Below are 24,877 nucleotides of genomic sequence, written 5' to 3'. Positions count from 1 at the left end.
TGTGATTAATAATTTAATGATATAAATTGTACATATTTTTAATGAGAATTGATGCCAAAGGCAGATATAAGATGAAAACTTGTGAGTAAACATGAAGTGAACATCAGTCTGTTGCTCCCTGGGAAACTTCGCTAAAATAACAGTAGAGGCACAGGTCAAGTGTAATGCTACAAAGATCAGGAATAGACGAGGTGATAGCAGACAGATGATTTCAACAAAATGTTAAAAGGTGGAAACAGATGGATAAGGTGGATTTTCTCTGGTTTGCTCATGAAATTAAAGGTTCAGAGTCTGTCATTAGCCAGGTCTCTTCATATGTCCAAGGAAGGAACTTAGAAGTATCTTCACACGGCCGAATGGTTTTATGATGTTTGCAAGTAAGGTATTTGTAGTTTGTCTTTCCACTCCAGCTTGCTCTTTGTCAGGTCCTGTTGGAGAGTGACTGTTGGCTTTTTAGGATCAGAAATAAAAAGTTGAATCATGGAATATATTTAGTTTGTATGTAATGGTATATATTTGAAATCATTAAAAGTCTGTGGTTAAGTTATTGTTAGCTATCCCAGTATAACTTAATATTTTTAAAATATCATATTTGTTACTGTGTTTTTTATCCATGTTTGTACCTTCCAACATTTTGTTGGAGTGTTCATGTTGTAAAAGTTTCAACCCCACATAAACCTTGTTAACTGACATAGAGTGGAGGAATTTAAAACCTTGGGCTGGGAATGGGAAGGAAGCCAACAAAAAATAAGCTAATCTATGCTTTAGACTTCTGGGGAAAATTAGGAATTGGAATCATTGGGTTCCTTTTATAGCTCCTAGGGTGAGCCTAAAACAGATAGAAAATCTGAGATTACCACCACCACCACCACCCTTTTAAAGATTTATTTATCTACTTGAAAGGCAAAGTTACATAGAGGCAGAGAGACGGAAAGGTCTTCCATTCACTTGTTCACTCCCCAGACGGCTGCAATGGCCAGAGCTGTGCCAACCTGAAGCCAGGAGCTTCTTCCCTGTCCCCTCTGTGGGTGCAGGGGCCCAAGGTCTTGGGCCATTTTCTACTGCTTTCCCAGCCCATAGCGGAGAGCTAGATTAGAAGTGGAGCAGGCAGGATTCAAACCAGCGCCCGTATGGGATGCCAGCACTGCAGGTGATGGCTTTACCCGCTAAGCCACAGTGCTTTTTTAAACACAGGAGCAAACTGCTCTTCCTCCTCATCAGAAGACTATGGGGTTTATTCTCTAGAGGGGTTAAACCAGAGAGGTTCTGAACTTGGACCTAGCAATATCAGACACAGTTGGAGGGTGGAGGTAAGATTGTAGATTAAGAACAGAATTAAGTGAAAATCTCTTACTGAATGGTGAGTTCTCGCCACCACTTCCTCTGTTCATCTGTGAGAAAGCTGATTGGCAGGAGATTGGAGTTGTCTTCTTTGGTGTAATTGACCAGCTTAAGGGAAACACTTACAAATTCACTAATGGTTCCCCAGTGAAACACCCAGATGCCTTACCATCTTACAGTAAAATCTGGCAGTAGTGTAGCCTTACTACTAAGTAGAGATCTAGGTTTTTACTTCTTCATCCTCAAATATAAAAGGACAACCATGTATCACTAAACCTATGTCCATACAGGATCAGTTTTTCAAGAGACTGATTAGTGTGCAGTTCAGAGGACTTTGATTCTATGCAGGTGAACCACTGCTTTAGACCACCTTGAGACTGCTTCTTGCTCTAGCTTTTGTGTTCTGGTGGAGCACTGAACAGAGCATAGTTCTTGATATCCTGGCCCTAGGTTATTAAATGCCTTGGGATCCTCAGAAGAACAAAATTCCATGAATGTATGTACTTGAACTCTGTTACTCATGCTTTATTGATAGTTCTGGAATATGTAGGCAGATTTACATGGATCAAAGAATCCATTAGGTTTTTTCTCTGTAGGTTGAGTTCTTGTTTTTTTAAATCTTCTATTAATTTAATATATTTCTCCTTTTCCCTAGTAATAAATGCTGCTCATTCTTTCTACAATGGAACAACTACTCTACCGATATCAGATGAAGACAGAACCCCTCGAAAAAGAATTAGCAAAACATTGAATATGACTACAAGTCCTGAGGAGAAAAGAAAAATCATTGGAGATACTTTTGTTAAGGTACCTTTCTTTTTAATTATTTGACAGGTGCAGGTTCTGGGGGAGCCATCTGATGTTCCAATCTTCAAATCCAGGGCTGAGATATGGCTGGACTGAAGCCAGGAGCCTGGAAACTCAGTCTAGGTCTCCCACATGGGTGGCAGAGACCCAAGGACTTGAGCCTTTACTGCTGCCTTCCCAGGATCTGAATTAGCAGGAAGCTGGAACCTCGGTTGTTGAACCCAGGTGCTCTGACATGGGACAGTCATCTTAACACACTTAATTGCTAGACCAAACACCTGCTCTGATACCTTAGTTTTTATTTTTAAATACTTATTTATTTATTTGAAAGGCAGAGTTACCGAGAGGCAGAGGTGGAGAGAGGGAGAGAGAGAGATATGTCTTCCTTCCGCTGGTTCACTTCCCAAATTGCTTGAACAGCCGGAGCTGGGCCGATCTGAAGCTAGGAATTTCTCCCAGGTCTCCGCGTGGGTGGAGGGGCCCAAGGACTTGGGCCATCCTCTACTGCTTTCCCAGACCATAGCAGAGAGCTGGATCAGAATGCATATATGAAAAAATTGTGTGAATTTAAAACATGTTTGCACCAAAATAGATTTGTCCTTTAATTCCATTTTCTACAAACTGTTTGTGAATCTCTTATTTTTTTTTTACCATTATATCAAATAACTAAATGTTCTAATTTTGATTTCTTAATTTGCAGCTGAAAATGCTACTGTGTATTGTTACTATACTAATTTGTAGAAACTTTTATTTTTGAAAACGTGTATTTGTTGCTAGGTTTTTTTTTTTTTCTGTCTAAGAATAGATATTTTCGGTTGGTACTAAACTTTAATTCACTTAGCATCTCGGTGACTACATTTCAAGTTCTTTTTTTTGAAGATTTTTATTTATTTATTTATTTGAGAGGTAGAGTTATATATAGACAGAAAGGTTTCCCATCTGCTGGTTCACTCCCCAATTGACTGCAACAGCCAGAGCTCTGCCGATCCGAAGCCAGGAGCCTGGATGTTCCTCTGGGTCTTCCACACGATGCAGGGGCCCAAGGACTTGGGCCACCAGGCCGTAGCAGAGAGCTGGAGTGGAAGTGGAGCAGCCAGGACTCGAACCAGAGCCCACGTGGGATGCTGGCGCCACAGGCAGAGGATTATATTACTGCGCCACAGCACCAGCCTCTCAAATTCTTAAAAAGAGTGGTCACCGTACTTTCTTTTTTTTTTTTTTTTTAAAGATTTATTCTATTTTTTTGAAAGAGTTACAGAGAGAGGTAGCGCTAGAGAGAGAGAGAGAGAGGTCTTCCATCCTCTGGTTCACTCCCCAAATGTCTGCAATGGCCAGAGCTGAGCTGATCCAAAGCCAGGAGGCAGGAGTTTCTTCTGTGTCTCCCATGTGGGTGCAGGGGCCCAAGGACTCGGTCCATCTTCCACTGCCCTCCCAGACCATAGCAGAGAGCTGGATTGGAAGTGGAGCAGCCAGGACTCGAAAAGGTGCGCATGTGGGATGTCGGTGCTGCACACCAGTGCTTTAACCTGCTGCGCCACAGTGCCAGCCCCTTACTATAGCTTTTTGAATGATGTTAAAGCATTTTTAAAAAAACATTTATCCATTTATTTGAAAGGCAAAATTAGAGGAAGAGACAGAGATTTTCCATCTGCTGATTCAGTCCCCAAAATGGCCACAACAGCCAGGGTTAGGCCAGTCCAAAATCAGGAGGCACGAGCCTCCTGCCAGTCTCCCATGTGGGTGCAGGGACCCAAGCACTTGGGCCAAGTTCCGCTGCCTTCCCAGTTGCATTGTCAGGGAGCTGGATCTGAAGTGGAGCAGCCAGGACTTGAACATGTGTGAACACGTGCCCACATGGGTGCCAGCATTATAGGCAGTGGCTTTACCTGCTGTGTTGCAGCGTGACCCTAGCATGCGTTCTTAAAAATTTTATTTTGGGACCGGCGCCACGGCTCAATAGGCTAATCCTCTGCCTTGCGGCGCCAGCACACCGGGTTCTAGTCCCAGTTGGGGCGCCGGATTCTGTCCCGGTTGCCCCTCTTCCAGGCCAGCTCTCTGCTATGGCCCGGGAAGGCAGTGGAGGATGGCCCAAGTGCTTGGGCCCTGTACCCCATGGGAGACCAGGGGAAGCACCTGGCTCCTGGCTTCAGATCAGTGCGATGCACCGGCCGCAGCAGCCATTGGAGGGTGAACCAACGGCAAAAAGGAAGACCTTTCTCTCTGTCTCTCTCTCTCTCTCACTGTGCACTCTGCCTGTCAAAAAAAAATTTTTTTTTTTATTTTGGGGTTGGTGGATTTCATGTCCTGGTCAGTGTTGGCAGGAGGACTCAGAAATTTGAGTGAAAGTATAAAATTTTGCTTTTTAAAAAGATTTATCTCTTAGAAGGCTGTTTTACTCCTCTTGGTTACAGATTGCCAATGAAGTGATTGGAGAAATGAACCTGAAACCAGAGGAGGTTTTCCTTGCTCAAGGTACTTTACGGCCTGATCTCATTGAAAGTGCATCACTCATTGCAAGTGGCAAAGCTGAACTGATCAAAACCCATCACAATGACACAGAACTTATCAGAAAGCTGAGAGAAGAGGTAAAAGCTGATGAGAACTTTTCCATAAAGCAGATGCGCAGAGAACCTTCTTCCCTGTCTATTCCTTCTTCCTTCCAACGTTCACAGGGTTGTGCAGCTGTTTTCATTACATGAGTAGGGAACCTCACACCTTCCTCCCAGCCCTGCCCAACCAGCAACCACTAATTCATCTTTTGTCTATATTACCCAATCTGGACTTTTTTCTGTAGAACAGAATCATAATGTATGAATTTTAGAAAGTGATTGGCTTCTCTTAACCATAATTTTTCTAGGTTCACCCATGTTTTAGCACTTATTTATTCCTTTTGACTGCCAAACAATATTTCATTATATGGATATTCCACTTATATTTATCAGTTGGTAGACCTCCCACCTGCAGGTTGTTTCCAGTTATTGGCTGATATAAGTAATGCTGCTATGAGACCTGGTTAAAAGTTTTGTGGAAGTGTGTTTGCATTGTATACCTTAGGAGTAGTACTGCTAGGTCTTATGGGAACTCTGTTTTTCACTTTGAACTATCAGACTGTAGGCAAAGTGACCACATCATATTAAATTCTCATCAGCAGTGTGTGAGGATTCCAATTTTCACCATTCTTTTTTTTGGGGGGGTGGTGGGGAGCTAAAAAACAACATAAAATTTACCTTCTTAACCATTTTTTTAAAGATTTATTTTTATTTATTTGAAAGGCAGTTACAGAGAGAGAGAGGTCTTCCATCTGCTGGTTCACTCCCCAAATGGCCACAACGGCCCGAGCGGAGCCAGTCTGAAGCCAGGAGCTTCTTCCAGGTCTACCACATGGGTGCAGGAGCCCAGGTATTTGAGCTGTCTTCACTGCTTTGCCAGGCCATAAGCAGAGAGCTGGATCAGAAGTAGAGCAGCCAGGGCCCACTTGGAGCAATGCCCATATGGCATGCTGGTGCTGCATGCCACAATGCCAGCCCCCATTATAACCATTTTTACATGTATATAGTTCATCTTGCAAAACTGAACCTCTGCTTATTAATAGCAATTTCTGGCAACCACCATTCTATTTTTTATTTCTATATATGTGACTGTTTTAAATCCCCCATATAAGTGGAATAATACAGTATTACCATTTTGCAACTGATTGATTTTACTTAACAGTGTTTCCAGGGTTCATCCTTGAAGTGTGTGTGACAGAATTTCGTTCCTTTTTATGACTGAATCATACTCTTGAATGTATATATCACATATATCACATTTTATTTATTCATTTACTTACTGATGGACATTTGGATTGCTTCCACCTTTTGGCTATTGTGAATGGTGCTGCTATGTGCTAGTGTAATGCAAACAGCTATTCAAGATGCTGCTTTCCGTTCTTTTGCATATTTACAAAGAAGAGGATTGCTAGACCATATTGCAGGTCTGTTCTTACGTTTTTGTGAAGAGCCTCCATGGGGTTTTCTTTAGAAGTTGCTTCATTTTCTAGTCCAACCACCAGAACACAAGTGTTCTAATTTCTGTATTTCCTTCACCACAATTTGTTATTTTCTTTTTCTATCTTTTTTTGTTTAAATAATAGCTGCTTTGATGGATCTGAATTATAGGGTGTAGTGTGTGAATTATCTTTATTTTAGTTCTGTATGTGAAGATATCTCTTAGGTTTTGATGATGTATTTCCTTAATAGCTGATGATGTTGAGCATCTTTTCATGTGCTTATTGGCTGCTTGTTTATCTTGGAGAAATTTTGTTCATTGTTAAAACTGTCTTATTTATCTTACTGAGTTGTAAGTGCTCTTTATAAACATTCTGTTTATAAATCTTTCCCTAACTGCGTGATCTGTAAATATTTTTTGATTAATGTATTATGCTTGTCTATTTTTATGAGGTGTTGTGTGCTACGTTAACACATGTATATGGCATAAACTGATCAAACAGTATTTCTTCCTCCCTATTTTTCTTTATATTTGGAGCCCACCAGCTCCTTTCCTTCAGTTATTCATAAGTATAAGATGGCGCTTGCTCTGTATGCTGTTGAGAACTAGATCATTGATAGTGCATTAGTTTACCCTGACTTACTCAGATTTAAAGGGTTTCTATCTAAAATATTTCAGAGAATACCACTAAAATATTAATCCAACTCCTTGCAAGCACATAAGAGTAACACTTTAAAAGTTGCATTTTTAAAAACAAATTTACAATTCAAGGAAAACATCAGGAAATACCATTCGTTTATTACCCTTTGTTTTCCAAGTCGTTTTTGTTACTAATTTGTATTCATTGTTTTTTTTCCCCTCCCTCCCTATAGGGAAAAGTAATAGAACCTTTGAAAGATTTTCATAAAGATGAGGTGAGAATTTTAGGCAGAGAACTTGGACTTCCAGAAGAGTTAGTTTCAAGGCATCCATTTCCAGGTAAACAATAGAATTGAATGTTGTTTTGATATGTTTTTAGTCCTTCATGTCTAAGAGAAATCAATTTAAACAATTCTGAAATAACTTGTCAGCTCGAAATATGTCAAGGTAAAGAAAAGAATGAATGGTTAAGATGCAAACATACCATTTGGAATATCTAATGTATTTTATTTTATTAAATGTTTATTTCCTATTGCATTTGTATTTAAGTATTATCTGTGGGAGTCTGGCATATGTTGTTACCACCAGATGATAAAACCAAGGCATAGAAGTACTTTAATAACATTGCCCACAATTTTTGGTGGTAAAGCTGGGATTTGTCTGATCGGTGTTAATGTACTATGATGAAAGAAGTAAGGATTAAAATTTGGTTTTCTAAAATCCTTATGCAATGTCTAATTTATCTGAATGAGTGAACCACTTTATTCTTATTAAGATTTTTAAAAAATTTTATTTGGCAGGGATAGAGAAAGAGGAAGAGACACAAAGAGATTTTCTAGTTGCTCGTTCACTCTTCAGATGGCCACAACCACCAGAGTGGGGCCATGCCAAAGCCAGGCTTCATCCCTCTCTCTCATGTTTGTGGCAGAGGCTCCTGCTCTTGGGCTGTTCTCTGCTGCCTTTCCAGGTGCATTAACAGGGAACTGGATCTGAAGTGGAGCAGCCAAGTGGCACTTACATGGGATGCCAGTGTCTCAGGTGGAAGCCTTGCCTGTTGCACCACAGTGCTGGCTCTAGGACTAAGAGACTTTACCTGTTTTTGTCACTGATTCTTGAACTTGGGCAAGTCTTTTGCCTTAGTTTCTAGCTGTCTCCTATAGTGATTGGTTGATGATTTGGGAGAATGTTCTAATAAAAAACCAAAATAATGACATTTCTTGAGTATTTGTCATGTACTAGGTTTTTTTCTGAATACTTCAAGCATTGTCTTATTTGATTCTCACTTTACAAACCAGTATTACACTCTTGGCAGATGAGGAAACTAAGGGACATTAGCTAGTTTGCCAAAGTTACGCAGGCTAGAAGGTGTAGAGCCAGGATTATATCTCTCTGCCTCAGCGTTTATACTCCTAACCATCATATTATACTAACTATGCTAACACTATAAACAGTGTTACAAATATATATACATATATATATATATATATATATATACATACACACACACATATATTTACACTCACACACACATAACTGGTGTGGTGATTAGTGTGTGTTATCAAACCTAGTATTTAAATCTGGTATTTTAAATCTTTAGTCCCTACCCTGTATGCTGGCAAAGGGTGGAATATAATGTACAAGAGAAGTACTTTACAGAAAGGAGGCCAACCGGTCCTGTGTCCATGGTCATCACTTTGGCTAGATTCACTTGAATTTTTAGTTTGCTCTTTACGTTGGGTTTTCCATCATTTAAGATTTATTGGAAAAAAGGATTTTGCTGCTTTAAAAGCTACTGATTTAAATAAGCTGTTTATTCTAAAGTTTAGTAATTAATGGACATGGATAAAATTTGCTTATAACCAGGCATTTCAAGTGATTTAGTAAAACAGTAGAATCTGGTGGCTTTTAGACCCATGTGTATTTTGTGTTTTTATCAACTTTTAAAGTATTTGATGAGATGGATGTACCAGTGCACATCTTTTAGAATTCAGCAATTCCATTAATTTTTTTTATTTTTTTAACAGTGTGCTACGTTTCCTAAAATTAGCTTGATAGTTGAGGCTGGACAATGAATAAATTGTGGTTTGTTATATTTTTCTCTTTAGCTTTGTGATGTTGGAAAATTCCCTTAATACAAAATTTAAAATTGATTGGCATGTTTGTTGTGAATTTAAAAATACATTTTGGAGAATTTTGTGATACTTAATACATGAACTATAAAGATAGGAGATAATATTCATTTGGAGAGAATTGAAGCGTTCCAGAAATGAGTTGGATGAGAAACATAGCTACATTTGAATTTAGATACTCTATAAATTTGTCATGGCAGATTTTTATTTTTGGAAGAACTTTATATTTTGGAAATAGTGACTTTTTTAAAATTAAGTGTTTTTTTCTGTAAAATATAAAATATACTGTTGTTCCTCTTTTTAGGTCCTGGCCTGGCAATCAGAGTAATATGTGCTGAGGAGCCTTACATTTGTAAGGACTTTCCTGAAACCAACAATATTTTGAAAATAGTAGCTGATTTTTCTGCGAGTGTTAAAAAGGTAATAATTTGACGTAGCTAATCAGTACAGGGACTCAAACAGATTCTTAATGAGTTTTTTAGGGTTTCGTTATTTGAAAATTCAGAGTAGTGTGACCCTTGAATTGACTACTTAAAAGTATTCTACAGATACTCTTAAAGTACAGACTTCCTCTTTTAGCCAAATAAGTGTGGATATTCTAAATCCCTAAAAATACTAAATAAAGTATTATAATATACTAAGTAAAATAGTTTTAAAATAAAATGATTTATTTAGTATTTTAAAATACTCTTTCATATATATTATGAGGAAGTAAAAGGAATTCTTTGAGTCAAGAATGAATTGAAAGCAGCAGTTCAAAAAGCTACAGCTATCTGCTACTCTTGAGGGCAGCTACTAATCCCATGTGGTCTAGGGCTCAAACAATTCTATTCATGCGTAGATGTCTGAATATGAGGCCTTGGGTCCATGAAGGGCTAGAAATTGGATTAGAGGTGTGCACACTGAGCAATACTTTAGCTCCAAATTCAGGATGAATGAAAAGTCTTAATTCATAATCTGAAAACAGAGAATTTTATTTAAAAATAGACCTGTATTGGTAGTGCTTCTAGGAGTCAGGAAAGAAGCGAGGTAAATTCTCTCTGAAATCTTCATCAGGGCCAAAGAATTCCTGTTGAGTAAATTCTAACTAATAAGAACTGATAGATATGTTCTGTAATTTTTGTGTGTGTGGCACCATAAATGAAAGTGGAAATAATGAGAAAAATAAGACCCTCAGAGACATCAGATACTGTAAAACCAATTTATAAAGTATATGGAAAGAAAGCTATTAATAGTAAGGTACAAGGAACTACTAAAACTGGGTATTTTGAAAAAAATTAAGTTTTAGAAATAACTGAAGTTAAAATTAGCCGAAAAGACAATAAATGGGTGTTTAGAAATTGTCCAGGAGTGGGCTTTTGGCCTACTGGATAAGGCACCTGTGTCCCAAATCACAGTGCCTGGGTTTGAAACCCTGCTCTGCTGACTCCAGCTTCTTGCTTGTTCAGACTCTGGGAGACAGTGGTCATGACTCAAGTGATTGAGTTCCTGCCACCCATGAGGGAGACCTGATTGAGATCCTGGCTTCCAGCTTTGACTTTAGCCTGGAGCTTTTCTGGGTATTTGGAGATTGAATCAGCATATAGCAGTTCTCTGTCTCTGTGCTTTTCAAGTAAATAAAAAGTCAAAGGTACCAAATATTATCTGCTATAAATAACTAAATGTACATACCTAAGATAGTAGTAGCCAGCTCACTAGGCTAATCCTCCGCCTGCGGTGCCAGCATCCCAGGTTCTAGTCCCGATTGGGGCGCCAGATTCTGTCGTGGTTGCTCCTCTTCCAATCCAGCTCTCTGCTGTGGCTCAGGAAGGCAGTGGAGGATGGCCCAAGTGCTTGGGCCCCTGCACCCTCATGGGAGACCAGGAGGAAGCACCTGGCTCCTGGCTTCATCGGCACAGCACGCCAGCTGCAGCACACTGGCCGTGGCGGCCATTTGTGGGGTGAACCAACGGAAAAGCAAGACCTTTCTCTCTGTCTCTCTCTCTCTCCAACTCTGCCTGTCAAAAAAGGAAAAAAAAAAAGAAAAGAAAAAAAAAAGAAGATAGTAGTAGCCAGGGCTGGGCCATTTGGAAACCAGGACCTGGGAACTCAGCCTGAGCCCGTTATATGAGTGGCAGGAACATATGCACTTGAACTACTATCTGCTGCCTCCCAGGGTGCCCATTAGCTGGAATCAAGAGTGGAGCTGGGACTTGAACCCAAGTGCTTTGATAGGGGCATGGGTGTCCCAAGTGATGTCTTAACTGCTATGCCAGACACTTCCCCAGAGAACTATTTTAAAGATCTGACTTTGGAAGAAGCAAAAGAATCCCAGAAGAAATGTCTGAGATACAAAAAGGAATGGGAAGCAAAGAAGGTGGTAAATGCACTATATAAAATAATAAAAATAACCTCAACTTTTTAATGTTTATTTTAAAAATGTAGCACTATATAGCTTTAAAAGCATTCAAAGATACTTCTGTTTGCCAGAAGGGCAGAGCTTGATTTTATTTTGTTAAGCATTCATATTAATCCTTAAGAACTACTAAAAAAAATAGAAATGGGGGGGTAGGATTAACTCAAAACCAGTAAAGGGAAATAAATGAGCTGGCAGAAATGACTAATTCAAAAGATGGCAAGAAAGGAGAAAGAAACATAAAAGGTAGGACAAATAGAAATGATAGAATAAAATGTTAAGAATAAAATTCAGCCATATCATTAAAGTAATTAACATTTCTAATACATAGATTGCCAGACTAGTTAGAAAACTGGGATCTATTTTGTACAGAGCAGTATCTGAAAAATGTAATCTCTTCATATGTATAATCCTCACAAGAAGAAATGGAAATAAAAGTTGAAAAAAAAAAAGTTAAGTGAAGCTATATTAATTCCAGACAAAACTGACTTTATGGCAGAAAGTATTTGACAGAGGTAAAGTTGTTACCTGCTGGTGACAGGGTAAACCCTTGATGTATGTAAAGCTAATCTGTATTTCTTATCCTGAGATTTAGCTTCCTCATAGTCCTTCCTCCTGGGAATAAATTTCTGGAATAGTATATAGTACACGCAAGTCACAGAGGTACCAGTGTGATCCAGCTGCTGTCATATTGTACATACATAAAATTATAGTAGATGCCAAGAGAATAGAACCTGAAAAAATGTCTCTTTGGTTTTTTCAGCCTCATACATTATTACAAAGAGTCAAAGCCTGCACGACAGAAGAGGATCAGGAGAAACTGATGCAAATTACAAGTCTGCATTCGCTGAATGCCTTCTTGCTGCCAATTAAAACCGTGGGTGTACAGGTGAGATGTGAATCTGTTGACCTGTGACATAGTTTCTGCAGTTTGCTCTTTGTACTAATACTGAAATAGTAATTATTTAGGAAAATGAAATACAAGAATATGTACACCATGTTTTGAAAAGCAAAAAGGCAATAATACTTCATAGACTGTTCTTTAAGCCTGTGATTATAAAGTAAATCAAAATTATATTACAAAAATTAAAGGAAAAATGGAAGGGGAATTGTAGGAGGGAGAGAAGTATGATTATCTTAGAAACGTTTCTGTGAAATACATGAACTCTGTTCTCTATTAATCAAAATAAATGGAATATTCAGGCTTAGACTTTATAGTTTTGGAGTACCTGTGAATTCTAATCAAAAGTAAAAATTTAAAAAATCATTAGCTGTGGAGTTGGCTTGAAGTGCAGGTACAAGTACTCATGTGCTCATTTAACACTTCAAAGTGTGAAATATAATGTGATTTTAGCATTTTTTAAATATGAGAAACCCCCAGATGAATGTACCACACCATTTAGATCATGTATTCCCTATCTTCAAAATGCCCTCTCTCTCTTACTCGTGAAGAAGTACAACTAGTATTTCATATTTATCATTCTGCCTTTCTAATTCATATAAAAACATGTGAGAATGATACGGTTGTGTTTTAAAGTGCTGCCCATATAGTGATTACATTAAATTCTCTTATATGATCTCCAGATGAGTTTTTTAGGGGGAAAAAGTTGGGCAGGTAGGGGACAGGAAAAGTTCTTGTTTGTTTTTACGATTTGTGGGTAAACAGAAGCTAGAAAAAGTGTCAGTAATTCCAACTCAAAATGGCATGAGTGCCAGTTACTAGTTTAATGCCCTGTGTAGAATTATTTGTGGAAAGAATTTAACTTTACTGTTTTAGAGATTATTCATCTAAAACTTAAAAAGCGTGTTCTTTTTTCTAGATGTATCAGTCTGTCAGTTTAAATTCCTCCTTTATCTGAGCCCATGTAATTCTGTGGTAAATTCTACTTTTAAACTAAGCCCAAAATATTTAAGTTCCTGGAAATGATCGAGCCAGCTATTTTGGTTACAGAACTCTTGCTTCAACTTTCTTCCTCTTTAAAGATTTATTTACTTATTTATTTGAAAGGCAGAGCAACAGATCATTCCTTCCATTGGTTCACTTTTCAAATGGCCACACAGAGGAAGAGAGAGAGAGGTCCTCCAGATCCGCTGGTTCACTCCCCAGATGGCTGCAGTGGCTGGAACTGGGCTGATCTGAAGCCAGGAGCCAGGAGCTTCTTCCTGGTCTCCCACATGGGTGCAGGGGCCCAAGCACTTGGGCCATCTTCTACTGCTTTCCCAGGCCATAGCAGAGAGCTGGATCGGAAGAGGAGCAGCCGGGACTAGAACCAGTGCCTATATGTGATGCCAGCGCTTCAGGCCAGGGCTTTAACCTGCTATGCCACAGCTCCGGCCCCAGTAGCTGATTCTTAACTTTTGTTTCATATTCTCATATTTCACATACACCATAACTTAATTATTCTTGTACTAATGGGCACTGCAGTAGTTTCTAGCTTTTCATTATTGTAGGCATTTCTGCACTCGTGTTTCTGTGGGATCATTTCCTGTATTAAAAAACATATATTTAAAATCTTTATAGATGCTATGAAATTAATATTCAAATACTTTAATTCTCTGTTCTTATATCTGACATTATAGACTTCAGATAGTTATCTAATGCATCACTCAATTTTAAATTAAGTTTTTTAACTCATATATAAACAAACTTATAAGTAAATGCTTATTTTTGTCTCCCACTTAAGGATTTTTTTTTTGTCAACTCAATAAATTTGGGCAGATCTTTTCTGCCAAAATAAGTGCTAAATCATTCTGGCTGTCCACTGTTGGACAGGTAGTTGGAATGCAATCTCAGTGGACCTATGACATATGTTGAATACTTGAAATTTCTAAGACACTTTCATGATGTCTGAACTGAATTAGATCTGAGATTTGTTTATATCATTGAAGAAGCATCTAGTATGTGTATGTACTTCTATTTGAACTTTATATTCTTGTTTAAAAATGGTTATTAATAGTTTTACTATGGATAAAATCTTTTCAGTCTATCTTTGGACTACTGTAAAACTTAAAATTGATTATATTTCTGTTTTCAGGGTGACTGTCGTTCCTACAGTTATGTGTGTGGAATCTCCAGTAAAGATGAGCCTGACTGGGAATCTCTTATTTTCTTGGCAAGGCTTATACCTCGCATGTGTCACAATATTAACAGGTGTGTCTGTAGGAAATGGGAGGTGTATGAGTGTAATGGAAAGAATTTTCATTTTTAAGATTTATTTATTTATTTGAAAGAGTTAGAGAGAAGGAGGGACATAGAGATCTTTAATCTGCTGGTTGACTACCCAGATGGTCATAACGGCCAATGATGGGCCAGGCCAGAGCCAAGAACCAGGAGCTTCATCTGGGTCTCCCATATGGATAGCCAGGACCCAAGCACTTGGGCCATATTATGCGACTTTCCTCATGCGATTAGCAGGGAGCTGGATTAGAAGTGGGGCAGCTGGGACATGAACTGGTGCCCATATGTGATACCGGCATCACAGTTGTTTTTATTCACTACACCATAACGCCAGCCCCAAGGATTTGTTTTCTTATTTATTTGAAAGACAGTTACAGAGAGAAGGAGACAGGTCTCCATTCTGCTGTTCACTCGCCAAATGACTACAACCCCCAGAGCTGAGCTGATCCAAAACCAGGAGCTAGGAGCTTCTTCTGGATTTTCCACGTGGGTGCAGGGGCCCAAGGACTTGGGCCATCTTTTACTGCTTTCACTAGGTCATAGCAGAGAGCTAGATTGGAAGAGAAGCAGCCGGGACTTGAACCGGCACCCATATGAGATGCCGGCACTGCAGGCTGGGGCTTTAACCCGTTATTCCCCAGCGCAGGCCCCAAGGATTTGTTTTTTAAGTTCTTCCGTTAATGAGAGACCCAAAGGCTTGAGTGTAGATATAATTAGATGATATTTTATAAGAGTGAATCTCTCCATTTACAGTTCAGATACACACTTTGAACATAGTTAATCAGATATTTAATATCATTTTGTATTTGATCTTTCATCACAATCTGTTTTTTAAAACTTGGTTATTTTCCTTGAAAGGCAGAGTTAGAGGGATAGATCTTGTTCACTACTCAAATGGACACAACAGCTGGGGCTGGGCCAGGTTGAAGCCAGGAGCCTGGATCCACCCAGGTCTGTGATGTCGATGGCAGTGGGCCAAGCACTTGGGGCATCTTCTGCTTTCCCAGGCGCATTAGCTATGAGCTGGATCAGAAGTGGAGCAGCTGGGACTTGATCTGATACTCATGTGGGATGCTAGCATCACAGACGTTAGCTTAGCCCACTGGGCCATAATGCTGGCCCTGGTATAAAAATATTAAAGACAGCTTTGAAATATATATTTTAAATAAGTGACTTATGTTAGCTAATAGTTTTATAATAAGTTTTATGCCTGAGGATTGACAGAAATTTATACAGATCATAGAATTCAAAATAGAGATAAATTTAAATAAGTATTCCCAGAGAAAGTCAAAGAAATAAGTAGATGCCAGATAGTATTAAAGTACCTGTGTTTACAGGTTACTTACACAGTTTCAAATCCAGTTTAACTTGTTCATTAATTGCTTTTGTTGGGTATAACAGCTGGTTCATATTCTTTTCCTGATACTTCATTCTGTTGGCCCATATACAGTTAAAAAATCTTTCTTGTTTAGTAACAGATTGCTAATTAAATATTCTTTTTTCACAGTTGTTTACCCTCTTCAGTTTTTCTTAATGGTTGTTAAGCAGTTAAAAAGCCAAAAAGAATTACTTGAGATCTCATTTTATTCACATGTGCTGCAGAAATTAGAAACCTATCTGTTATTATTAACCTAGTAGAGTCTGTGTAGTTAGAGATAAGGAGACACAGGGAAACCAAGTTTTTACTGATGAGAACATGCCTATTAAAAGACTTAGTGGATCTAATGCAGAAGCATGTTTCATGTACTGGAAAAAAATTATATTGTACAAAATGGTCAATTTGTAATTGCCCATTTTTGATGGAAATAATTGTCTTTGTTAGAAAAGTGGTTCTTGATTCATCTTCTGAAGAATGTTAATACTGTATAAACTTTGCATGTCATACAGAAAATTTCCTTCTTTAAGTTTAACTAAATTTTAATTATATAATAGCATGATTTTCATTTTACATTCTTAGTTTTATTTCCTTTAGTTTAGCCAAAAGGTACTTCCTTTGTTCAGATTTTTATTTCTGATCTTTTATATGATTATTTTCCTCTTTTTTGCCTTCCATTTTCATTCCCCCGTCCCATACTTCCTCCTCAAAAAAGAAAACAAAGCCTAATAACCAGCAAAAAAGGATGGATTTAAAAATATGAACCTAGCAAGCTCTTCAAAAATCTTAGTGGAAAGATTTGTTTTTGCCCAGAACCTTTTGGAAATTAGAACTTTTCCCATTTTCCCTCTTAATACAGTTGAGAGAATCTTTGTACAGAGAGGGACTCTTCCAGTTAAATGTCCTTTTCAGTGGCCATGACTATTTGTTCCCTAGCAATCATTCTTGTTTTAAAGGCAAAAAGAGCAGATGCATGGCATTCTGTTGAAGTAATCATTATATAATCTCGTGAAGGATCATCTATGAGCTGTAGGAACTGCATGTGTCTTTAGAAGAAGCATGCCTTACTTTCCATGCCTGGGACAGGAACCTTCCTCTGCTACAGTATGTTTGGAAGGAGGCAATCAAGTAATTGGTGATAGTGCTGGTGTTGAGCTAATGCTGTTTTGTTTTGTATATATTTCACTTCAAGTACTTATTAAGAAAGAAAAAAACATTAAACTTTACCATGGTAGTTACTAGGAAAGACTTATTTGCCCTGCTAGTAATATGGTTAAGGAAAAGGGACAGTTGTCTACTGGCTGGAGGTAAGAATGGAGAAAGCTAGGTAGCACTCCTAAATCTACCCTGGCTCCCTCTTATTATTGGGGTGAAGATTGTGAAACAGATCTCTCCAATCAGGGATAAAATTCATCTCAAGTTAGAATTTTCTTAATTGATGTTCATGTCCTCAAGTTATATTCCAAACCCTACTTTTAGTAGTATTTGCAGTGCCTCTTCATATCTTACAGATAAATGTTTGCTTAAAAGCAGTAGTGAGTCATTCCATGGGATAGAGGTAGAAGGATACTAAGTCCTATTTCAGTGGCATTTTTAATAAAGTAGAAGTGAGATTTCCGCTCACTTCAAGGGTCATTGTTTCTCAAAGTGGACAAAGGATACTAAATTTGGGAAATTCATTGTAGTCTTGGAGATTTCAGTGCATATTAGGATGATTATAGTTTCGGAAGTCTTGTCATAATAAACCTATTTATTTAACTATCTGTTGCTTTCCTAGGGTTACCTATTACAAATTACCAAAAATGGGGAGCCTTAAAACAACTGAAATTTATTTTCCCACAGTTCTTGGTGTCTGAAATCAAAATGTTAGCAGGGCCATACTCTCTGAGGGCCCTTGGAGAGGATCCCTGCTTGCCTCTTTATCGCATCTGGAGATGGTTGGCAATCAGTGTAACTCTTGTCTGACTTCATTTTAACCTGTACTTTTTTCCTCTATGTTTTTCCAAATTTCTCTCTTGTTGGGAAGATACACCAGTCACTGGATTAGAGTCCTCAAATCCAGTATGACTTTATCTTATCTTGATTATATCTGCAAAGGCCTTGTTTCCACCCACAGATTCTAGGTGGATGTGCATTTCGGGGTACACTAAAGGAAGGCTGTACTACCCACTTTAGTTTTGTACATTGTGAGATACTGCTCTTTCAGAGAACTCACTCTGAGGACTATACATAGAGCCTGCTGTAATCTTAATTTTGTCCTTCCCATTGGGAGAGTTGGGTGAATAGGAGAGAGGCCTAAAAAATAAATGAAAAGAATGTTACCATTCTGTGTGCCTCTCTTATACTAAAGTATCATTTCTGTATAACTTTTACCTCTTTCCTTCTAGAGTTGTCTATATATTTGGTCCACCAGTTAAAGAACCTCCTACAGATGTTACTCCCACCTTTTTGACAACAGGGGTGCTCAGTACTTTACGCCAGGCTGATTTTGAGGCCCATAACATTCTCAGGGAGTCTGGTAAGTTGCTTGTTGGCTTTATCCCTGCGTGTTATAACTAGTTTCTGGAGGATTGGCATTAAGATTCCTAGCAGATGAATATAGCTTTTGGTTTTTAAATATTTTTGTTTTTATTTAATTCAATGAATACTTCCTTTGTGCTGCCTTCCAAATAAAATATGTTCAGCTTTGTGGCCATTTGTCAGCCTGTGCAGAGCGGCAGGAGTTTTCAGTTGTCTGCTCACAAAGCAGCTGAAGTGTCCAGCAAGATGATGATTGGACTTCTTTCAACTCTCATTCTATAAACAAGGATCCTTTTTGTGGTCTACGTGGTGTCATATTTTTTGCATTTTCATACTTTTCCCTGATGACTTTGCCATGTTAAATGGCCTCAGGCATAGCACTGAAGTGTGCTGTCTGAATTCCCAAGTGCAAGAAGGCTGTGATGTACTTTATGGAGAAAATCTGTGGGTTCAATAGACTTCATTCATACATGAGTTATAGTGCTGTTGGTTCTGAACTCGGGTTAATGAATTGACAAAATTTCAATAAGGTGTCTTTAAACAGAAACACATACAAAAGGAGGTTATGTATGATCAGTTGATGAAAATGTTGTGACCAAAGCCTTCCTAATCCTGTTTTTTCCCTAGGAGAAATGGGTATTTGCTGATTCAGTATTTGTAGTATAGAAGAACATAACTATTGTGAATAATGAGTATCAACTCTTCCTGTATATATCATGTCACTGCATTACTCAGAATCTTGTTAGTGATTGAGTCCACTTGGAATGCTGTGATAGTAGCTAAAATCAGTGCATGTGATGTATATTTGTATGTGATCTGAGATATTTAATTTAATATTAATTTAATAGCACCAAGTTAGAGTGCTTTTCCATGGTGTGGTGATTGGTTCTGCATCTTCCCTCCTCTAGGATATGCTGGGAAAATCAGCCAGATGCCAGTGATTTTGACACCACTGCATTTTGATCGGGACCCACTTCAGAAGCAGCCTTCATGCCAGAGATCTGTGGTTATTCGAACCTTTATTACTAGTGACTTTATGACGGGTGTCCCTGCAACGCCTGGCAGTGAAATCCCTGTGGAGGTAGTTTTTCAATTTTTTTCTGATATACATTTTTCACTACTTCATAAATTTTATAACACAATGAATGGAATAAGCTATGACAATACTGATGATATTTCTGGAGTTGGCTCTTTGTTCATAAGATTTTTTTTTTTTTTTGGCAACTACATAATTAACCATTTAATATAGTGCATGAGGAAAGGGCCTTAAATTTAATATACTCTCCAGATTTCTGATTACTATGTAGAAAGTAACCACTGTAGTCTGCAATTTTATCTAAACTTGCCAACTTCTAATTTATAGTTTTCCCCAATAAAGAAGACCTTAGGAGTAAAGAAGAGTTTGTTAGAAATAAGTATACATGAATTGCCTAATGTTCTGTCTATACTACTAATCCTGATTCCATTTTTTATCACTTTTTCCTCCTCATTTTATCCATCTGTCAGTGTTCCATAGAAGCTGTCTACATAAATAGCAAATGATAATCTGATACTTTTATCAGTTGGACCACTACTCCAATATGAGGCTATGATTGTATATGCTTAGATAGCTATGTTGGGCTATGTGGCTTAGAGTTTACTTTCCCTTAGGCTCCAATTTGCTTAATAGCTGGCCAGTCATGGCCATCCTCTGCTGTATGTCTGACAATGATTGTTATTGTGCTTTGCACCACTTTAGTGGCCCAGTGTTCAAGCCACAATAATTTGTAAAGCATTGGCTTGAACATACATAAAGAATCATGCTTGGATGCCACAGCAATGCTAAATTGCTGTGTTATTCAGCGCTTTTTGTGGACCAACAAAAAGCATGACTTGCAAAATAGTACCTGTTTGTGGAGCATACTTTTAGTAGTACTGAGGTTGTCACTGATATCTGTTATAAACAGGTTCACTGTATAAGATTAACCATCCATATACATGGAGGACAACAGTGAAAAAAGTCCATATCTTAATTTTAGATCACATATATAAACCTGTTGGACATGCAGTGTATCCTGGTTCTTCTATTTATAATCTCTGTTTTTATAACAGGTGGTGTTAAAGATGGTCACTGAGATTAAGAAGATTCCTGGTATTTCTCGAATTATGTATGACTTAACATCAAAGCCCCCGGGAACTACTGAGTGGGAGTAATAAACTTCTTGTTGTATTAAAGTACCGTGTGCAGTATGAATCGATTAGACACCATTCTTATTACTGACATGCAGTGCTGTGAAAACAGTTCATGGAGCAGCTGTATCACATCTGAGTTATCTACAGAAAACATCTACAGCTTAAGAGCTGAGTTGGGGATAACTAAAGGGACTGAAGAGATTGTACGGGTAAATAATCAAGCACCATTGCCTACGTTCAGACAGATTGATACTGCTTTTGCCTTTGCCTGTCTGTTTTTAATGTAAAACTCATTGCTGCTATGGCTGTCTCTGTGAAGATGGGGAAGGTGGCAAATGATGGATGGGGAATAGTGGACTTTTTGTGCTTGCCAGTTTCTCTGAGGTGTTAGACACGCCCATTATTTACCAGAGTGACTATATTTTTTTGGAGAATCTGAGTTTTTGAATAAGTAACCTGATTTCTGCAGTGGGTAAGAAAGAGATGAACATAGCAGATAATGGTATAGGTGGGCTGCTGCAGCCAGTTTTGAGGATGCAGGAACAATAAAATGTAAGCTACTTAAGATAGCAACACACCAGGAATTTGTTAATGTATGAGTTTTATGAAATCACAGCCATGGAGAAAGAAAGTATGAACAGTCTCAAGTATCTATGAATGGTCTTAAAATGTTTTCAAACCGTGTCCCATGTAGATGCCACGTTAACTTGTTGTCATCTTATCCATTAGTTGGGTGCTATATCCTCCCAGCCTTGTATAACCAACTTCTACAGTCATGCATAGAGAGCGCTCTCTTCAGAAGAGACTTTCATTGATGTCTTGGTGTGGTGCAGCTGGATCTCGAGAGGAGAGTTTTAATCTCTAGTTTGGTCAGAAGAGCAGCTCTGAGACCACAAAAGCCATGATAAATGCCCACAGTTTACAAATAGAAGAAAAGTGCTCGTGTCATCTACTAAAGAATAAATGAACCCTTTACTCTCATCTGTAGACAGATTTAATACCTGCTGCTCAGAAGTCTGGCTACTCTTCATGCATGCATAATATTTGATGAACCAGATGTTTGAGGACTTGCTGCCGTTGCCCCCTGTTTATAACAGTTGCCACTTCTTAGCTTAAAAGGTCTTTTCTGTTAATCGGATATAAATTTTTGTCTGAGATTCAGTGTTAACAAAATGATGCTCGGCAGAAGTCTTCATTCTGACTGGTCCAGAGAACAAAAAACTGCTGCTGGACCAGCAAAGGGCAGAGTTTCTGTCTATTGTGACAGACGTCTGTACCCAAGACAAAGGAGTGGCTCACTTCTTCAAAACTTGAAGACGGGTTCATTGTCTGTCCTGATGAGGAGGTACTTGCCATTGGCTTCTGGAAAGAGGATGTGCTAGTGATCTGGCTTAGAGCCATGTTATTTTAGAGCTAGAGTAGGCAACCTATAAAATGCTTACAAACCTGTGTCAGTACATGTTTATGTGAAAAATTCTAGCTGAAGTCTTCTGATTCTATATTCAAGCAAACAGTAGGAGTCCAGGAACAGTGAATAGGGATCTCTTTTCCTTGAAGTATGTCCTATGGAACACCCCTCCACTGAGATGGTCCACGTTGAAAAAAAAAAGGGCTTAGATAGTTATACATTAATTTGATGTGTGCTACTCACTTGTCTTGGAGATTCATGGTGTACTGTATGTTCAAAGCTCAAAAATTTTGAAGTGAAAAACAGTTGTTAAACATTGCTTATTAACTGAGTGTTTTCCTGATATGTGCCTGTTAAATACCTTTTTATGTAATTGTGATAACTGAACAAATTATTTCTGTAAAACATCCCTTCACATGATACAATTTTAAAAGAATCTAGATTTTCTGAAATTCAGAAATTTACTAATATTTAGTACTGTTTTTCTTTGCACAACGCTTTTTGCTTTGCACCATATAGTGTTACTGTATACTTCTGCAGCATTTCATCTGAGCCACTGAGAAAAATTAAGGTTGAACTTGTATTGTACAGTTACAGAAACAAGCTCAGCTTACCTGTCACCTAAGCAATTTCAGAATTAAATGTCAGATTTCCTTAGTCCCAATTGTCTTTTTCATTAAGTGTATTCTAATGCCTAAAATTACATTTATGGGATAGTTATTTTTTAGGTTTATTTATTTGAAAGGCAGATGATGAGGAATGGGAGGGGTGGGGGAAGATATTTTTCATTGCTGGTTTACTCCCCAAATGCCTGCAACAGCCAGGACTGGACCAAGCCAAAGCCCAGAAACCTGGAACTCCATCCATGAATCCACCCTGGCGGTGGCAGGGATCCCAGGTATTTGGGCCATTGCCTGCTGCCTCCCAGGGCGGGAAGCTGTATCAGAAGTGGAGGCAGAACTCTAACCCAGGTACTTGCAGGCTTCCCAAAGAGTGGCTTAGCTGCTACACCACAGCACACGCCTCTGGGGTGATTACTTTTGGCCAAGACTAGAAAGTTGGCTACCTAGCTAACCATTACTGGTTATCCAGAGTAGATCATGACCTCTCATTCTCACCTCTGTATCTAAATAGGTTGTGTTTCAGTGTAGCTATTAGATAGGAGGCAAGAAGATGAGTGAAAACTTAAGAATGTCAGACAAAAGAATTTTCAAGAACTGGATACCCAGTCCTTCCTGAATAGCCCCATCTGTGATGATCAGGTCTGTTAGAAATAACAGCCTGGCATAATTTCTGGGGACAAGCCTAGATACATACAAGATATGGGGTTACACCGTTTTTGATCTTTTTCTCCCACTTCCCCCACCCTAATCTTGAGATAACTCCACACATGTGGTCAAGTAAGCATCATAAATCCTCCCTGTGTTTGGGCTTTTCTGCTGAAAGCCTGTTTTGATGAATAACTTGACTCTTAGTTGTAGAGAATGAAAACCTTCAGATTAGGTAGACATGGGTATCCATCAGTATATTTACCATAAGAGTAGGTAGCTGTGTGAACTTGATAAAATCATTTGTTCTTTAGAAGCTGATGGAACTGAATTAAATTTTGAACATTAGGTCAGTCCAAAATTTTTAATAAGAACAAGAAAGCATAGCAGATGGGGTCAGCGCTGTTGCACAGTGGGTTAATGCCCTGGCCTGAATTGCTGTCATCCCATGTGGGCGCCAGTTTGAGTCCTGGCTGCTCCACTTCCAACCCAGCTCTCTGCTATGGCCTGAGAAAGCAGTGGAAGATGGCCCAGGTCCTTGGGCCCCTGCACCCGCATGGGAGAACCAGAAGAAGCTCCTGGCTCCTGGCTTCGGATTGGTGCAGCTCCGGCAATTGCGACCAATTAGGGAGTGAACCAGCGGATGGAAGACCTCTCTCTCTCCCTCTCCTCTCTCTGTGTAACTCTTTCAAATAAGTAAATCTTTTTTTTTTTTTTTTTTTTTTTTTTTGACAGGCAGAGTTAGGACAGTGAGAGAGAGAGAGAAAGGTCTTCCTTTTTTCCGTTGGTTCACCCCCCAAGTGGCCACTACGGCTGGTGCGTTGTGACCAGCGCACTGCGCTGATCCGAAGCCAGGAGCCAGGAGCTTCCTCCTGGTCTCCCAAGCAGGTGGCAGGGCCCAAGGACCTGGGCCATCCCCAACTGCACTCCTGGGCCACAACAGAGCTGGACTAGAAGAGGAGCAACCGGGACAGAATCCGGTGCCCCAACCAGGACTAGAACCCAGGGTGCTGGCACCGCAGGTGGAGGATTAGCCTATTGAGCCGCATTGCCAGCCAATAAATAAATCTTTAAAAAAAAATCTAAAAAAAAGCAGGAGGCAGAATGGAGAAATAAGGTTTTTTTCCCCAAGATCTTAAAAATACCCATCAAGGGTATATTAAAATGCATTGTAGAATCAAATGTTAATTCTTTCTCTGAAGTGGTGGTTTAGATCATTGTGATTTGACCACTTGAGAGTGTTCTGTGGTCAGAAGACACTTGGAAAAATACCCATCAAAGTGTCTCTGGTGGCAGTCTCTTTGGAAGTGTGACAGAGAATATGCTTTGGCTATAGCCATCGTTAGTTATGTAGAGCTAACTGCAGGCAGAGCTGGAGCCAGAATCCAGGCTTTCTGCTTCTACATTGAAGAGAATGCTCTAAGGCCTTTCAAGTTAACGCTTAAAAAAAGTTTTTTGTGTAAATGACCATGATGGATAAATGCGCTTCCAAAGTAGTAATCATCTCCTTGGAGTAATTTCTGGAAGTAACACTTTGAGAAATTCTTCTGACATTCTCTTGGTTAATGTTGGAAATCTTCCTCCCACCTTTCCACTCAACTATCCATATTCTTCCTCACTCTTCAGAATTCCCATCAGAATTCTGAATGTAATCAGGG

General features: G+C 38.9%; 1 protein-coding gene across 2 annotated transcripts in view; it reads left to right on the top strand.

The window, feature by feature from the left end:
• GMPS (guanine monophosphate synthase) overlaps positions 1–22,609 on the top strand; it is a 103,721-nt gene extending 81,112 nt beyond the window's left edge. For both annotated transcript variants that reach the window (XM_062212643.1, XM_062212650.1), the window contains exons 8-16: positions 1,997–2,148; positions 4,560–4,733; positions 7,008–7,113; positions 9,208–9,323; positions 12,062–12,187; positions 14,334–14,449; positions 18,239–18,369; positions 19,280–19,452; positions 20,463–22,609. In XM_062212643.1, coding sequence (XP_062068627.1) covers positions 1,997–2,148; positions 4,560–4,733; positions 7,008–7,113; positions 9,208–9,323; positions 12,062–12,187; positions 14,334–14,449; positions 18,239–18,369; positions 19,280–19,452; positions 20,463–20,564 — 1,196 coding nt within the window. In that variant the 3' untranslated portion in view covers positions 20,565–22,609. The remainder of the gene's footprint in view (positions 1–1,996; positions 2,149–4,559; positions 4,734–7,007; positions 7,114–9,207; positions 9,324–12,061; positions 12,188–14,333; positions 14,450–18,238; positions 18,370–19,279; positions 19,453–20,462) is intronic.
• The last annotated feature ends 2,268 nt before the right edge of the window (positions 22,610–24,877 follow it).

This window comes from Lepus europaeus, chromosome 2, assembly GCF_033115175.1.
Source record: "Lepus europaeus isolate LE1 chromosome 2, mLepTim1.pri, whole genome shotgun sequence".
Classification (NCBI taxonomy): domain Eukaryota; kingdom Metazoa; phylum Chordata; class Mammalia; order Lagomorpha; family Leporidae; genus Lepus; species Lepus europaeus.
This window is presented reverse-complemented; position numbering and strand designations above follow the sequence as displayed.